The sequence below is a fragment of the Delphinus delphis genome, chromosome 12 (assembly GCF_949987515.2).
Source record: "Delphinus delphis chromosome 12, mDelDel1.2, whole genome shotgun sequence".
Taxonomy (NCBI): Eukaryota; Metazoa; Chordata; class Mammalia; order Artiodactyla; family Delphinidae; genus Delphinus; species Delphinus delphis.
The window spans coordinates 27,354,862-27,373,850 of record NC_082694.2 but is presented as its reverse complement, the minus strand read 5'-3'; the positions used below and the strand labels follow the sequence as shown (position 1 = coordinate 27,373,850).

Sequence of the window (18,989 nt, the reverse complement as noted above, 5' to 3'; positions counted from 1 at the left end):
TGGGTTCAGTCTTTGTGAGGCCTGGTCTATTTCTGGCTTGCCCTTATTCTCTAGAGCATAGTTTTTTTATGGGACAGTATTAGTTAGGGTTGTCCAAAGAAATAGAACCAAAAAGAGAGAGAGAGAGAGAGAGAGAGAGAGAGAGAGAGCGCATACAGCCAGCAGGCTGCAGATCCAGGGAAGAATTGCAGTTTGAGTCCAAAGGTGGTCTGCTGACAGAATTTCTTCTTCCAGGAAGATCAGTCTTCTTCTATTAAGGTCATCTACTGATTGGATGAAACCCACCCACATTGTGGAGGATAATCTGCATTACCCAAAATCTACTAATTTAAATGTTAATCTCATCTAAAATATACCTTCACGGAAATACCTCAATTAATATTTGACCAATTATCTGGGTACTGTGGCCTAGCCTAGTTAATACATAAAGTTAACCATCACAGGTCCCAGTGGAAAGCCTGGAGCGTTTGACAGTGCCCCTCCTCCACAGTGGGCTCTGAACTCCAGTGTTTTTCTCCCTAGCCTCATAAGTCTGCCAAAAGTACTGATAAGCTTCCCATTCTCTCAGTTACTGCTTCTTGCTCAACTTCTTGGTCTCTGCCCTATGCTGCTTAAACACTGAAAGATGTCTCAAGAGGAAAATGGCATAGAATATCAAGTTCACCAGAATGAGTTTTCTCTCTCCAGAAACCTGGCCTCTTATGTCCTATTTTGGTAGTTGGCTGGTGCCTTCAAACAGGTGTTTTCAGGTTTTATCCTAGGGGGAGGATCATTGAGATGCTGAGAATACATTTTACTAAATCCAACTCCCAATTAATAACTCTTAATAAACGTTTGGTGGAACAATACTTCCATAATATGTAAAATAATGCATATTATATTGAATTCTATTTAATGGGGAAATGCTAGATCATGATCCTCAATGACACATTGGGAACATGCTTCAGTATTACCTGTGTAATTAACAGAACACAGTTGCCTGGGTGCCACCTCAGATTTAATGAATTAGAACTTGTGAGGGTTGTAGGGATGGTTAAGAACACTGAGCTAGAGGCATTCTCATTAAAGACAAGGATGCCAGTTGTAAGAGCAACACATTAAACATTGTTCTGAAAGTTCTAAATAGTGTAATAAAAATAAGAAACTAAATAAAATGTAGAAATATTGGTTTAAATAAATACGATTTTCAGATGATATGCTATCTACTCAAAAAAAAAAACCCATCAAACTAATGAGATAGTTTAGCAAGATGACTAGATATGTGTGTATAATAATATATTATATATGTATATAATAAAATGCAAGTTTCCTATATGTCAGTAATCAGATAGAAAATATAACAAAAATGTTAATATAGTAGCATCAAAAAACATAAAAACCTAGTTTGAAAAACAGAACTGTGCAAGGTCTATATGAGGAAAACCTTGAGATGTTATTAAGGGACATAAAGAAAGTTTTGAATAAATGGAAATACATACAATTATGTAAAGGTATAAATGTTTTCTAAATTAATATGTAGGGAATTCCCTGGTGGTCCATTGGTTAGGGCGTCAGGCTTCATGCTTCCACAGCAGGGGGCATGGGTTCAATCCAATCCCTTGTCGGGGAATTAAGATCCCACATGCTGTGCAGCCAAAAATACATAAATACGTTAATTAATTAATTAATATGTAAATTCAATATAACCAATTAGGATCTCAACTCTTTCAGGGGATATGGTGAGAGAATTTCACAAAATGACTTTAAAGTTTTTCTGGAGAATAAATAAGCAATAATAACAGAGAAATATTTGAAAGAGAATAACAGTGCAATATTTACTTCAGCAGATATTAAAACCTAGAGCTATATTTAAAATGCTGAGATACTGATGCAGAAATGGGCAAATAAAGGAAGACAGTAGAATATAGAAAGAGAGAATATTTTAAATCATGGAGATGGTGTTGACTAGTTTATAAATGATGTTGCCTAGTTAACAAAATGCTGGTAATAGCTTTGAAGGAAGAGAGAAGACAGGGGAGTTTGATCCCTATCTCTTGTTTACATTAGAATAGATTTCAGCTGGATTAAATAAAGATTTCAATATAATAATGAAATAATGAAAGTGCCAGAATAAAATGTAGGTGAATATATAATTATGAGTAGAGGAATTTTTTTAAACGTAGCCCCAAGATACATACCATGAAGGATAAACAGATATTATTACATCAAAAGTTAAAGCTTTATCAGAGTAGCGTCTACCTTGGGAGGATTATCAACTGGGAGAGGTTACATGGAAACCTGATGTGGGTAATGATTATACGGGTATAAAGACTCACTGAGCACTTAAAATTTGTGTACTTTTCTAAATGTATGTTATCCTTCAATTTAAAAACACTTTAAGTAAAACTTCCTTTTTTAAAAAGATACCATGAAAATAATTTTAAAAGAAACGACAAACTAGGAATAACTATTTGTAACATTCACGGCATACAAAATGTTAATTAATATCTTAAGTATATAAAGAATTATTATAAATCAATAAGAAACAATTAGGCACGCTAATAAAAATGCAAAAAAAAACTCACAGGCAATTTACAAAAGAAGAAATACAAATTGACAATAAACAAGAAAATATGTATAACTCACTAATAACCAAATAAATGCAAATTTAAACCCAGTACAGCACTATTTTTCACCTATTAGATTGTGAAGGTTAAAAGGTTTGATGCTCCACACTGAAGAAAGAGGCAACAGCTATCCATAAAACAGTCCTCTCACCAAAAATATTAAAACCCACGCAGGCTACACAGGGATGCTCCCACATAAAAATAGCCCTCCAAGACCACAGGAGATAATTGTTTCTCCTAAACTCAGAATAAGAGAAATATAAGCAAAATGAAGAAGTAGAGGAACCACTCCCAATTAAAAAATCAAGAGAATTCCCTGAAAGAATAAAAAATGAAACAGACCTCTTCAGTCTAATAGACATGAGTTCAAAAAGGAGATAATAAAAATACTGAAGGAATTAAGAAAAGCTATTGACAGAAATGCAGATTCCTGTAAAAAAAGGAACTAGAAACTGTAAAGAGGAGCCAAAAAAAGTAGAAAACTCATTTGCCAAGACAAAACCTGAGCTAAAGGCAATAAATAGCAGATTGAATAATGCAGAAGAATGAATAAGTGATCTGGAAGATAGAATTATGGAAATCAACCAATCAGAACACAAAGACAAAAGAAAAAAATGAAAACAGTCTAAGAGACCTATGGGATAATGTAAAGTGTGACAAACTATGCATAATAGGGATCCCAAAAGGAGAACAAAGAGGAAAGGGATCAAAAATGTATTTGAAGGAATTATGGCTGAAAACTTCCCAAACCTAAAGAAGGAAACAGATATTCAGGTACAGGAAGCACAGAGGGTCCCAAACAAGATGAACCTAAACAGACCTACCAAGATATATTATAATTAAAATGGCCAAAGTTAAAGAGAGGATTCTAAAGGCTGCAAGAGAAAAACAAAGAGTTAATTACAGGGGAACCCCCATAAAGCTATCAGCTGATTTCGCTACAGAAATGTGGCAGATCAGAAGGGAGTGGCAAGGTATATTCAAAGTCCTGAAAGGGAAAAATCTACAACCTAGGATACTCTACCCAGCAAGATTATCATTTAGAATAGAAGGAGAGATAAAGAATTTCTAAGACAAGCAAAAACTAAAAGAATACAGCAATACTAAACCTATCATAAAAGAAGTAATGAAAAGTCTTCTAGAGGGGTGGGATAGGGAGGGTGGGAGGGAGGCTCAAGGGGGAGGGGATATGGGGACATGTGTATGCATATGACTGATTCGCTTTGTTGTGCAACAGAAACTAACACAGTATAGTGAAGCAATTATACTCCAATAAAGATCTATTTAAAAAAATAGAAAACAATCAAGAGTCTATAGGTTAGAGAATATCACAATTGGAAAGTTAATCACTTAAATAAGCCAGTATACAGATTAAAAAAATATATAAGATAAATTTTTGTGAAAGCAATAACCAAAATGAATAGCAAAAGGATAAACATGAAAATGTAAAAGAGGACATCAAAATCATAAAATGTAAGGGATGACAGTAAGAAAATGTAGATGATTTTTTTTTTTTAGAATGTGTTTGAGCCTATATGACTATCAGTCTAAATCAAGTAGATATAGTAGTGGGTTAACATACTTGAAAAACAAGGTAACCACAAATCAAAAACACAATAGATTCACAAAAACCAAAAAGAAGAGAACGCAAGCATAATACAAAAGAAAATCATCAAACCAAAACCAAATCAAACCAAACCAAAAGGAAAAACAGAAAGATAACGAAAGGAGCAAAGAAGAAATAAAAAATCAACTGGAAAACAAGGTTTAAAATGACAATAAATACATATCTATCAATAATTACCTTAAATGTCAATGGACTAAATACTCCAATCAAAAGACACAGAGTGGCAGATTGGATTAAAAAACAAGAGCCTACAGTATGCTGCCTACAAGAAACCCACTTTAGGGCAAAGGACACACATAGATTGAAAGTGGGGGGATGGAAAAAGATATTTCATGCAAGTGGAAATGACAAGGAAGCAGAGGTCACAATACTCATATCAGACAAAACAGACTTTAAAACAAAGGCCATAAAAAGATTTAAAAAAAAGAGAGCTCCAAACCAAGATCTAACAGGACTCAAGAATTCTAATGAATTCAGGTATAACTCTAAAGTGGTGAAGGAGGTTTCAGGCATAGTTTGATTAAACTATCCCTTAAACACATCCAACTCCCCTTGCTGTGAAACAATGATTATCTGGCAACTTCTGATAGTCTGGATCAAGGGTTGGTTGGCAAACTGTTTCTTAAAGGGCCAGATAGTAAATATTCTAGGCTTGCAGGCCACTTGGTCTCTGTCACAGCCAATCAACTCTACTGTTGTAGCACAAAGCAGCCAGAGACAGTGCATAAACATGGGAATGGCAGAATTCCAAGAAGACGTTATTTGCAAAAACAGGTGGCCAGCCTGAGGGCTGTAGTTTGCCAACCTGTGGTCTAGATGGGGAACAATATTCCTTTCATTTTAAAGAGAATTTGGGTTTATCAACAATATCAACAGTAGTTTATACTTATTACCAAGTAATACATAGAACAGAACATCAATCACCCAACTGCTAATGTGATCAGTGAACCAGTCAATTCAGTGTGAGTAGACAGAATTCTGGATTTTGATCCTCACAGCACCTACAAGAGGCCCAAGGTGGGCAGCCAGTATACCTCCCTATCTGAGATCCTATGGCTACAACCGAGTAGATGTAAGAATGAGCTCTAAGAACCCAGAAGTCACCATATTGGCACCACTAAAAAAATGGCAGTTTGGAATAAAAATTGAGGGAATGTCCGTCAGTACAAAATCATCCCAACAATCAGTAAAATCCTCTAATGGGTGGTGACAAAAATTCAATAACATGTTTGTAGAAGAAAGATATCAAGTATAAGAAGTGGCAAACCAAATTCTGGTCCCCAAAGAGGCCTTAATACTAATTCTAGAAACTAATGATTAAAATAAAATGGTGAAATAAAATGTGAGGGCATTAGTATAATTTGTCCCTCAGTTTAATGAAAGGTATGGAAGGTATTGATAGTCACAAGAGGGTAACTGCAAGCTAACTCCCAAAGTGCAGTTAAGAATCATAACATTAATTAGATCAGCCATCTACAGAAATGATACAAACCAAGAAATGTATGGTATCAGTTTTAGGAATAATCCAAATCTAACCCAGGTTATCTAGACAGTGAGTGGGACATAGTTTTCTTTTTTTTTTTTTAAACATCTTTATTGGAGTATAATTGCTTTACAATGGTGTGTTAGTTTCTGCTTCATAACAAAGTGAATCAGCTATACATATACATATATCCTCATATCTCCTCCCTCTTGCATCTCTCTCCCACCCTCCCTATCCCACCCCTCTAGGTGGTCACAAAGCACCAAGCTGCTCTCCCTGTGCTATGTGGCTGCTTCCCACCAGCTATTTATTTTACATTTGGTAGTGTATATATGTACATGCCACTATCTCACTTCGTCTCAGCTTACCCTTACCCCTCCCCGTGTCCTCAAGTCCATTCTCTACGTCTGCGTCTTTATTCCTGTCCTGCCTCTAGGTTCTTCAGAACCTTTTTATTTATTTATTTACTTTAGATTCCATATATATGTGTTAACATACGGTATTTGTTTTTCTCTTTCTGACTTACTTCACTCTGTATGACAGACTCTAGGTCCATCCACCTCACTGCAAATAACTCAATTTCGTTTCTTTTTATGGCTGACTAACATTCCATTGTATATATGTGCCACATCTTCTTTATCCATTCATCTGTCGATGGACACTTAGGTTGCTCCCATGTGCTGGCTATTGTAAATAGAGCTGCAATGAACATTGTGGTACATGACTCTTTTTGAATTATGGTTTTCTCAGGGTGTAGGACATAGTTCTTGATGAAATCAATGGTAGAGCCTGATAAAATGACCTGATTAGGTGAGAGCCCTGATATGGTAAGAGTGCAGCTTCCACTTACTTGCTACAGAACACTTACTACATGCCAGAAGCTTTACACACATGATTTCATTTATTCCTCCCAATAGTCATATGAAGAAATATTATTTATGGATGAGAAAATTAAAGCTTAGAGATGTTAACTTGCCTAAAGTTAATAGTAGGGGGCAGAGCTGTAATTCAAACCCAGACCAGGACTCTACAACTAATTGTGTTTTCAAGCGGATCATCTGTAGAACTCTATTCTGCAAAATGTTCGATGGGCAAATCAGTTGGGAAATTCTGAGTGTTTACTGTACTCTAGGACTTCTCTGAGCCTTTACTATAAATTTAAAGACCAGGGAAAATAGCAACAGGATTGACTGGCCTTTCTAGACCATCTCTTTACTTGTCCTTCCTCTTTCTAACTGTACAAAGTGAATAATTAACAGAAAATAATACTTCCAGATTGTGGACTAGATATGGTAGGAGTATGTAATTAGGGTGCTCAAAAATGCTTAGATTTGTGACTCAGTATTTAAAAATGAATATTTATATGTAAAAACAAAAGTAAAGATAGGGTTTTTTAAAAATTAAACTTAAAGAAGTACATTGGCTGAACTTGCCTGGTGGTGCGGTGGCTAAGATTCCACCTGCAGGGGACACGGGTTCGAGCCCTGGCCCGGGAAGATCCCACATGCCATGGAGCAACTAAGTCCGTGTGCCACAGCTACTGAGCCTGCGCTCTAGAGCCCGCAAGCCACAATTACTAAGCCTGTGTGCCACAACTACTGAGCCCGTGTGCCACAACTACTGAAACCTGCACGCCTAGAGCCTGTGCTCTGCAACAAGAGAAGCCACCGCAATGAGAAGCCCACATACCACAACAAAGAGTAGCCCCCACTCGCCACAACTAGAGAAAGCCCACGCTCAGTGACGAAGAACCAACACAGCCAAAAATAAATAAATAAATAAATAAATTAATTAATTAAAAAAAAGAAATACATTGGATAATAATTACAGTAAAGAGTATGCTCTAAGAATAGGAGTAAAAGCTGTTTGGCTTCCCTTGGTGGTTTGGCTCATTGAAGCTCTTAGCTGTAAACAAGCAGAAGATGATGCAATCTCTGACATAATTTAAACTGGGTAAAGCATTTAAAAAAAAAAAAAGGTTTGATGCACTCTAGTTAGGTTCCAGGAAAATAAGCACTCTCATACCTTAGTGGGAGAATAAATTGCAATGACTTTCTGGAGGTCTGGCTTAGCAAAATTATTTCTAATTAAAATGTGTATTCTAGGGACTTCCCTGGTGGTCCAGTGGTTAAGACTCCACTCCCAATGTGGGGGCCCGGGTTCAATCACTGGTCGGGTAACTAAATCCTGCATGCCACAACTAAAAGAGTTGCAGGCATGCTGCAACTAAGACCCAGTACAACCAAATAAATAAATATATATATATATATATATATTTTTACAATTATGATTTTTAATATGTTTCATCTTTAGTTTATTATCTTATTTTTTTGTAACTATTTGTGTTTTCTTTTTTTTAATTAATTAATTTATTTATTTATGGCTGTGTTGGGTCTTCGTTTCTGTGCGAGGGCTTTCTCTAGGGCTTTCTCTAGGGCTTTCTCTAGTTGTGGCCACTCTAGTGGGGGCCACTCTTCATCGCGGTGTGCGGGCCTCTCACTATCGCGGCCTCTCTTGTTGCAGAGCACAGGCTCCAGACGCGCAGGCTCAGCAACCGTGGCCCACGGGCCCAGTTGCTCCACAGCATGTGGGATCCACCCAGACCAGGGCTCGAACCTGTGTCCCTTCCTTGGCAGGCAGACTCTCAACCACAGTGCCACCAGGGAAGCCCATATACATTTTTAAATGTGTATTCTACTTAACCAAGAAATTTCTCCTTTTGGAATGATCTAAGGATATAATCCCATAGGTACCCACACATAAGTAAAAGCATATTCATCACAGTATTGTTTATAATAGTGACAAAGTGGAAACTACTTATTACAGTCAATCAGTAAAGGTTAGTTTGATAAATACATTGAAATATATGCAGCTAATAAAGTGGATAATGATGAAAATCTATGTTTATGGACACAGAAAAAATAAGAAATTCCAAGACATTTTGTTAAGTGATTAAAAGTGGGATTTATTTATTTCTTCATTTAACAGATGTTTCTTGAGGGCCCACATGTGTCAGGCCCTCCTGTAGTCATGGGGGATACAGCAATGAGCAAAAAAGCAAAGAACTTGTTGCCTTTCTAGAGTTGATATTCTAGTGGCAAATGAAAGATAATAAAAAGTGAAATAAATTATGCAGCATATAAAGCAGTGTGTACAGTACTATAAATGTGTATTTGTATTGAAAAATATCTGTTCATAATGGTTGTCTGGATGGTGGGGATTTTTATCTTCCATTTCATACATTTTCTTTTTTTTTCTTGAAATGTTTTGAACTCCTTTTAAAGCAGAAGACATCAATGAATTTCTATTTTGACAAAACATAAAAAGACAAAATTTTATTTTAAAGAGTGTCTGGATAAATGAGATATGCTGTTTCCTTCCTTCAGTGAAATTGAAACATCAACAACTGTGAAATGGGAGAAATTTTTTGACATTATAAATAAGTGCTCACCTCAATACATAAGGCAAATACTAACAGCCATAAAAGGGAAAACCGACAGTAACACATTCATAGTAGGGGACTTTAACACCCCACTTTCACCAATGGACAGATCATCCAAAATGAAAATAAATAAGGAAACACAAGCTTTAAATGATACATTAAACAAGATGGACTTAATTGATATTTATAGGACATTCCATCAAAAACAACAGAATACACATTTATCTCAAGTGCTCACGGAACATTCCCCAGGATAGTTCATATCTTGGGTCACAAATAAAGCCATGGTAAATTTAAGAAAATTGAAATTGTATCAAGTATCTTTTCCGACCACAATGCTATGAGACTAGATATCAATTACAGGAAAAGATCTCTACAAAATACAAACACATGGAGGCTAAATAATACACTACTTAATAACGAAGTGATCACTGAAGAAATTAAAGAGGAAATAAAAAGATACCTAGAAACAAATGACAATGGAGACACGACAACCCAAAACCTATGGAATGCAGCAAAAGCAGTTCTAAGAGGGAAGTTTATAGCAATACAATCGTACCTTAAGAAACAGGAAACATCTCGAATAAACAACCTAACCTTGCACCTAAAGCAATTAGAGAAAGAAGAACAAGAAGAACCCCAAAGTTAGCAGAAGGAAAGAAATCATAAAGATCAGATCAGAAATAAATGAAAAAGAAATGAAGGATAGCAAAGATCAATAAAACTAAAGCTGGTTCTTTGAGAAGATAAACCAAATTGATAAACCATTAGCCAGACTCATCAAGAAAAAAAGGGAGAAGACTCAAATCATAGAATTAGAAATGAAAAAGGAGAAGTAACAACTGACACTGCAGAAACACAAAGGATCATGAGAGATTACTACAAGCAACTCTATGCCAATAAAATGGACAATCTGGAAGAAATGGACAAATTCTTAGAAATGCACAACCTGACAAGACTGAATCAGGAAAAAATAGAAAATATGAACAGACCAATCACAAGCACTGAAATTGAAACTGTGATTAAAAATCTTCCAACAGCCGTGCTGATAGCGCTGTCGAAAACATGGTGAACGTTCCTAAAACCCGCCGGACTGTCTGTAAGAAGTGTGGCAAGCACCAACCCCACAAAGTGACACAGTACAAGAAGGGAAAGGATTCTCTGTATGCCCAGGGAAAGCGGCGTTATGACAGAAAGAAGAGTGGCTATGGTGGGCGGACTAAGCCGATTTTCCGGAAAAAGGCTAAAACTACAAAGAAGATTGTGCTGAGGCTTGAATGTGTTGAACCTAACTGCAGATTTAAGAAAATGCTGGCAATTAAGAGATGCAAGCATTTTGAGCTGGGAGGAGATAAGAAGAGAAAGGGCCAAGTGATCCAGTTCTGAGCTTCATATTTTGTTTTGTTATGAAGGCAATAAACATTTGAGATTGTTAAAAAAAAAAAATCTTCCAACAAACAAAAGCCCAGGACCAGATGGCTTCACAGGCGAATTCTATCAAACATTTAGAGAAGAGCTAACACCTATCCTTCTCAAACTCTTCCAAAATATAGCAGAGGGAGGAACACTCCCAAACTCATTCTACGAGGCCACCATCACCCTGATATCAAAACCAGACAAGGATGTCACAAAGAAAGAAAACTACAGGCCAATATCACTGATGAACATAGATGCAAAAATCCTCAACAAAATACTAGCAAACAGAATCCAACAGCACATTAAACGGATCATACACCATGATCAAGTGGGGTTTATTCCAGGAATGCAAGGATTCTTCAATATACGCAAATCAATCTACGTGACACACCATATTAATAAACTGAAGGAGAAAAACCATGTGATCATCTCAATAGATGCAGAGAAAGCTTTCGACAAAATTCAACACCTATTTATGATAAAAACCCTCCAGAAAGTAGGCATAGGGGGAACTTTCCTCCACATAATAAAGGCCATATATGACAAACCCACAGCCAACATCGTCCACGATGGTGAAAAGCTGAAAGCATTTCCTCTAAGATCAGGAACATGACAAGGTTGCCCACTCTCACCCCTCTTATTCAACATAGTTTTGGAAGTTTTAGCCACAGCAATCAAAGAAGGAAAAGAAATAAAAGCAATCCAAATCGGAAAAGAAGAAGTAAAGCTGTCACTGTTTGCAGATGACATGATACTATACATAGAGAATCCTAAAGATGCGACCAGAAAACTACTAGAGCTAATCAATGAATTTGGTAAAGTATCAGGATAGAAAATTAATGAACAGAAATCTCTGGCATTCCTATACACTAATGATGAAAAATCTGAAAGTGAAATCAAGAAAACACTCCCGTTTACCATTGCAACAAAAAGAATAAAATATCTAGGAATAAATCTACCTAAGGAGACAAAAGACCTGTATGCAGAAAATTATAAGACACTGATGAAAGAAATTAAAGGTGATACAAATAGATGGACAGATATACCATGCTCTTGGGTTGGAAGAATCAACATTGTGAAAATGACTCTACTACCCAAAGCAATCTACAGATTCAATGCAATCCCTATCAAACTATCACTGGCATTTTTCACAGAACTAGAACAAAAAAATTTCACAATTTGTATGGAAACACAAAAGACTCCGAATGGCCAAAGTAATCTTGAGAATGAAAAATGGAACTGGAGGATTCAGGCTCCCTGACTTCAGACTATACTTCAAGGCTACAGTAATCAAGACACTATGGTACTGGCACAAAAACAGAAAGATAGATCAATGGAACAGGATAGAAAGCCCAGACATAAACCCACATACATATGGTCACCTTATCTTTGATAAAGGAGGCAGGAATGTACAGTGGAGAAAGGACAGCCTCTTCAATAAGTGGTGCTGGGAAAACTGGACAGGTACATGTAAAAGTATGAGATTAGATCACTCCCTAACACCAAACACAAAAATAGGCTCAAAATGGATTAAAGACCTAAATGTAAGGCCAGAAACTATCAAACTCTTAGAGGAAAACATAGGCAGAACATTCTGTGACATAAATCACAGCAAGATCCTTTTTGATCCACCTCCTATAGAAATGGAAATAAAAACAAAAATAAACAAATGGGACCTAATGTAAATTCAAAGCTTTTGCATAGCAAAGGAAACCACAAACAAGACCAAAAGACAACCCTCAGAATGGGAGAAAATATTTGCAAATGATGCAACTGACAAAGGATTAATCTTCAAAACATACAAGCAACTCATGCAGCCTAATATCGAAAGAACAAACAACCCAATCCAAAAATGGGCTGAAGACCTAAATAGACATTTCTCCAAAGAAGATATACAGATTGCCAACAAACACATGAAAGAATGCTCAGCATCATTAATCATTAGAGAAATGCAAATCAAAACTACAATGAGATATCATCTCACACCAGTCAGAATGGCCATCAACAAAAAATCTAGAAACAATAAATGCTGGAGAGGGTGTGGAGAAAAGGGGACACTCTTGCACTGCTGGTGGGAATGTGAATTGGTACAGCCACTATGGAGAACAGTTTGGAGGTTCCTTAAAAAACTACAAATAGAACTACCATATGACCCAGCAATCCCACTACTGGGCATATACCCTGAGAAAACCATAATTCAAAAAGAGTCATGTACCAAAATGTTCATTGCAGCTCTATTTACAATAGCCTGGAGATGGAAACAACCTAAGTGTCCATCATCGGATGAATGGATAAAGAAGATGTGGCACATATATACAATGGAATATTACTCAGCCATACAAAGAAACGAAATTGAGCTATTTGTAATGAGGTGGATGGACCTAGAGTCTGTCATGCAGAGTGAAGTAAGTCAGAAAGAGAAAGACAAATACTGTATGCTATCACATATATATGGAATCTAAGAAAAAAAAAAAGGTCATGAAGAAGCTAGGGGTAAGATGGGAATAAAGACACAGACCTACTAGAGCATGGACTTGAGGACATGGAGAGCGGGAAGGGTAAGCTGTGACAAAGCGAGAGAGTGGCATGGACATATATACACTACCAAACGTAAAATAGATAGCTAGGGGGAAGCAGCCGCATAGCACAGGGAGATCAGCTCGGTGCTTTTTGACCACCTAGAGGGGTGGGATAGGGAGTGTGGGAGGGAGGGAGACGCAAGAGGGAAGAGATATGGGAACATATGTATATGTATAACTGATTCACTTTGTTATAAAGCAGAAACTAACATACCATTGTAAAGTAATTATACTCCAATAAAGATGTAAAAAATAAATAAATAAAATCAAAAAAAAATAATAAGTGCTCAAATGTAAATCGAAACCACAATGATGCAGAGCAGTAGGAACTCTCATTCATTGCTGGTGAGAATGCAAAATGGTACAGCCACTTTGGAAGGCAGTTTGAAGTTTCTTACGAAACTAAACATACTCTCACCATATGATCCAGAAATCACACTCCTGGGATCTACTCAAATGAGTTGAAAATGTTATGTACACACAAAAACCTGCTCGAGGATGTTTAGAGCAGCTTTATTCATAATTAACAAAACTTGGAAGCATCAAGATGTCCTTCAGTAGGTGAATGGATAAATAAACTGTGGTACATCCAGAGCAAAGAATATTATTCACTACTAAAAAGAAAGCAGGGGCTTCCCTGGTGGCACAGTGGTTCAGAATCCGCCTGCCAGTGCAGGGGACATGGGTTTGATCCCTGGTCCGGGAAGATCCCACATGCCGCGGAGCACCTAAGCCCGTGTGCCACAACTACTAAGCCTGCACTCTAGAGCCCGTGAGCCACAACTACTGAGCCCATGTGCCACAACTGCTGAAGCCCACGTGCCTAGAGCCTGTGCTTCACAACAAGAGAAGCCACCGCAATGAGAAGCCTGCACACCGCAGCAAAGAGTAGACCCCGCTCGACGCAACTAGAGAAAAGCCCGTGCGCAGCAGTGAAGACCCAATGCAGCCAAAAATTAATTAATTAATTAATTTAAAAAAAGAAGAAATCAGCTATCAAACCATAAAAAGACATGAAGGAACCTTAAATGCATGTGACTAAGTGAAAGAAGCCAGTTTTAAAAGGTTACATACTATACAATGTAAACTATATGACATTCTGGAAAAGGCAAAACTATGGGGGCAATAAAAAGATCAGTGATTGGCAGGGTTTGGAGAGTGGGGAGGGATGAGTAAGTGGAGCACAGAGGATTTTTAGGACAATGATTCTGTCCTGTATGATACTATAATGATGGATACACGACATTATATATTTTCTAAACTTAGAGAACGTACGACACCAAAAGTGAACTCTAATGTAAACTTGGGGGTTAATGATATGTCATTGTATCAATAGGTTCATCAGTTTTAACACGTGTGCCACTCTAGTTGGGAGTGTGCTAGCGGGGAAAGCTATGCATGAGTAGTTGTAGGGGATATACGGAACCCTCTGTACATTCTGCTCAATTTTTCTGTAAACCTAAACTACTCTAAAAAATAAAGTCTGGGGCTTCCCTGGTGGCGCAGTGGTTGAGAGTCTGCCTGCCGGTGCAGGGGACACCGGTTCATGTCCCAGTCTGGGGGGATCCCACATGCCGGGGAGCAGCTGGGCCTGTGAGCCATGGCCACTGAGCCTGCGCGTCCGGAGCCTGTGCTCCGCAACGGGAGGGTCCACAGCAGTGAGAGGCCCGCGTACCGGAAAATAAAAATAAATAAAAATAAATAAAGTCTGTTTAGTTTAAAAAACACACACACAATGATATGCCACTTCACATCCATTAGGACGGCAACTATCAAAAAGTGTTGGTGAAGGAAGTGGAGAAATTGGAACACTTGTGAGCAGTTGGTGGGAATATAAAATGGCGCAGCCGCTGTGGAAAACGGTGTGGCAGTTCCTGAAAAAGTTAAAAATGGAATTACCATGTGGTCCAGCAATTTCACTTCTGAGTATATACCCAAAAGAATTGAAAGCAGGGTCTTGAAGAGGTGTTCGTACATGCATGTTTATGGCAGCATTATTCACAGTAGCCAAGAAGTGGAAAAAACCCAACTGTCTTTCAACGGATGAATGGATATACAAAATGTGGTACATACATACAATGGAATATTACTCAGCCTTTAAAAGAAAGGACATTCTGACATGTGCTACACCATGGATGAACCTTGAGGACATTATGCTAAGTGAAATAAGCCAGTCACAAAAAGACATATACTGTATGATTCCAATTATATGAGGTACCCAGGATTGTCAAATCCAGACAGAAAGCAGAATGGTGGCTGTAAAGAGGAATAGGGAGTTGTAGTTTAATGGGTACAGAGTTTCAGTTCTGCAAGATGAAATCGTTCTGAAGATTGCACACAAAGTGAATATACTTATTAATACTGAAATGAACACTTAAAATTGTTAAGATGGTAAATTTTATGTTATGTGTATTTTACCACAATTAAAAATAAAATAGAAAATAAAAGAACTAAAGATGTTATGAAACACAGACACCAAAAAGGGAAAACATTTGATTAAACTCCAATAAGGCAAATGCTACCGGACAAAACCAAAAGGCAAATAAATGTTAAACTGGCAGGAAAATAATTGCAACCCTTGTGATAAACAAAAGGTTAATGGTATCACTAATGAAATATACCAAGAACTCTTAAAACTCAAGAAGATAAAGGCAAAACATCCAATAGAAAAATAGATAAAGACATGAACCAGCCATTCTCAGAGAAGGACCCCACCCCAAAAAGGTTTAATAACTGCCAAACATGTTCATTCTCATGAGTTATCAAATAATTTAGAATTTTAATTTTAGAACAAGAAGATGCTAAATTTCTCCTTTTGGATTAGGAAATGTTTAAAAGATGGCTAATTACCACATGGTTCTTTTGGGCACAAAGAGAGCCAGAGAAGCAAAGATGCTCAGTTGACCAACTGTCCACCAAAACAAACATCTTAAGATCCAAACACCTGTTTCCACATTTTCCTTTAAAAAAAACAAACAAACAAACCATTGAATGAATTTCTTTTATAATCGGGAAGAAAAAACTAAACCAATTCTTATGTGGTGAGTCACATGAAAATTAGCATGTTTCCAAAGGTAATAAACAAATGTAATGGACCAAAAAAAAACCATTGACACTCAGGGTCTGAAAGAGTATGAAGAAGGAAATGTTCTCATACACTATTGGCAAGAGTGTAAACTAGTACAACCTTTTTGGAGGACAGTTTGGCCATTTCCATCAATATTTCAAATGTTCGTGCTTGATCAGACAATTCCACTTTGGAAAGTTACCATGTAGATATACTCACACACACACAGAAGGGCACAATTTATAAAGTTTTATTAACTGCAGCAATGTTTGCATAAGTGAAAAATTGGAAATGACTCAAGAGCCCATCAATAGAATATTGGTTAAAAATTTTATGTTAAAAAATATATATTATGGTATATCCCTACTATGGAAAACTATGTTAGGGTTTAAAAAATTATATGAACTGATTTGGACAGCCATCCAAGAGTATTATTAAGAGAACATGGGAAGTTTCAGAACAGTTGTAAAAACATATGTTATAACATAATCCTGTTTTTATAAAATAATATAAAAATTAGTTCAAAAAATCTAGGAAAAATCTGAAAGAATACACATCATACTGAAAGCATGTCTGAGCCATCTCTGACTCAGGTCTGTATGAAATTGTTGGAAACGATACACAATTTTGTATTCTTTGAATTTTTTGCATTATTTTTGAAACCAGGAGAAAAAATAAAGAAATAACTGTTTAAGGGTGGGATTCCTCATACTATAAAAAACTGAGTACCTCTGGCACCTGGTTTAACCTCTGGTCTCCTCCACCTCTTTTCTCTCTATCAAAGTCAAGGCAGACTCCACCTCCCTAAGCATTTCCTAAGGGCTTCAGTTTATTCAGATAGCCTTCCTCTGTGATCTCTGGACTGTTTGGACCCTGAACCACAACCAGTTCCCTTTGATTATAGGCTCTTTATTGTTTATAAGCGGATTGTGCCAACCAAGGTGTGAACATTCACCCTGGCCACAGTGCAGAATGATTAGAAGAGAATGGAGTCTCCCAAGGAGGGAGACTAGCGGGTAGCACACGACCTGGGCACTGGCTCTTAGCTGCCCCGCCCAGTCAGGACTGACAGCACTGTGTCCCTGCTGGACATTTCCCACCTCATCTGTTGCCCTGCATGCCCCTCACCATCCACAGCGAGGGCTTTTTTAGGGACCAGAAAGACTCAGGGAAGCTTCCCAGGGGGCCTGGAATTTAGACTTGGTACTGAGCACTGAGGCCAATGGTCAAAAGATTAGTAAGTATACCTCATGATGGCTACGGTGTCCCTTCTCTACAGGGGCAGTCACAAGCCTCCATGAAAAGCCTTCCCTACTTCTTTCCTCTGGGTTCTCTAAGCAGTGGCCGCTCCTTACCCATACCTTTGCCTGCCTCAGTCCTTAGTTAATGGGCAAGACAGACCTACACCGAGCCATTGTGTCATGACACCCAAGCCCACTGAGAACTCCATGCAGTGTCTCCAAAGTGGGTGCAATTGAGCCTGGTCTGGTGCAAGCCCAGGACAGCTAAAAGCCGAAGGGAAATGCCATCCATACCTGGGAAAGCAATCCCATGTGCCCTCCTCACCTGTTTCCCCTCACACAAGCTTCTAACCCCTGGCCTGAGTCACCTGGGGGCCCAGGACAGCGTAAGCAGGTATTCAATTCTTCTGGTGAAGGGTAGGTAGGGTAGGTATCCTGGACACCTGGGTGGGAGGGGAGAGGTTTGTAAAACACAGACGGCTGAGTCCTACCCCCAGGGTTTCTGATTCAGCCCATCTGGGTGAAACCTAAGGATCTGCATTTCTAACACGTTCCAGATCATGCAGTCGCTGCCTTCCAGTTGGCCTGGGGACCATACTTTGGGAACTGCTGGGTTTGAAGATGGGGTGGAGTCAGGAAGACCAGTCAGGAAGCTGTGCTGGACAGGACCAGAGCCAGAAGCAGAGCAGGGCCAGCAGGGATAGCAGGGAGGATGCAGAGCATTTCTGAGGGGAGGGGCACCAGAAAGGTGTCCAGGTCGGTGTGGGCATGAGCGAGAGCAAGGGGTCTAGACAACTCAGGTTTCTAGCTTGAAGGACCGAGGGGAAGGACTCTGAAGTAGGGAACCCAGGAGGCACAGCAGCATCGAGGGTAGGGGACGAGGATTCTGTTTTGGAGGGTCATCTGGGTGGGGATGTCCAATAAGCAATCCGTAATTTTAGTCTGGATCAGGCAGGAGGCATTGGGACTGTGGGAATGTGGAGGTGAGAGTAATTGCCATAGAGCTGGTAGCGGCTAGCTTGGGAAATGAAGCAGCTACTCAGGAAGAGGACATGAGAAGAAGAGCAGGAACCTCAGGACTGTGGACAAGCCTACAAGCTTGCGAGTCTTATTAGGTGTGCCTCCACACTGAAGCAGCTACCTTGGGCTGTATTCCCAATGTTCAGGGACTGGCAGAGGGAATCCAGGAAGGAAAGGAGAAAGGAAGGAGACAATGAGGTTCCAGGGGAGGCTTCCGCTTTCCTGGGTCCCCAGGTGACTCAGCCCAGGGGTTAGGAGCTCGCGGTGGGTGGGGGCAGCAGGTGAGGAGGGCACGCAGGATTGCTTTCCCAGGTATGGATGGCTTTTCCCTTTGGCTTTTAGCTGTCCTGGGCTTGCACCAGACCAGGCACAATTGTATCCATTTTGGGGACACTGCCAAGGGGTGGCGGGCATCAGGGCCTGAGTAGGGAGGTGTGGAGGGAGGAGGCCCACTGCCATTCTTGGTATGGTTCTCTCTCCAGGAACAGAGCTCCATCTGGCCTCACTC

The 18,989-nt window shown here is 38.7% G+C and overlaps 1 protein-coding gene across 1 annotated transcript; it reads left to right on the top strand.

The window, feature by feature from the left end:
• Positions 1–10,213: 10,213 nt before the first annotated feature.
• LOC132435646 (large ribosomal subunit protein eL42-like) lies at positions 10,214–10,583 on the top strand. The gene has a single exon (XM_060027755.1). It carries the CDS (start codon positions 10,224–10,226, stop codon positions 10,542–10,544), a length of 321 nt encoding a protein of 106 aa, XP_059883738.1. The 5' UTR covers positions 10,214–10,223; the 3' UTR covers positions 10,545–10,583.
• Positions 10,584–18,989: the final 8,406 nt, after the last annotated feature.

Excerpts from the sequence above, each read along its gene's own strand:
- LOC132435646 (XM_060027755.1), top strand. The coding sequence starts at position 10,224 with ATGGTGAACGTTCCTAAAACCCGCCGGACTGTCTGTAAGAAGTGTGGC.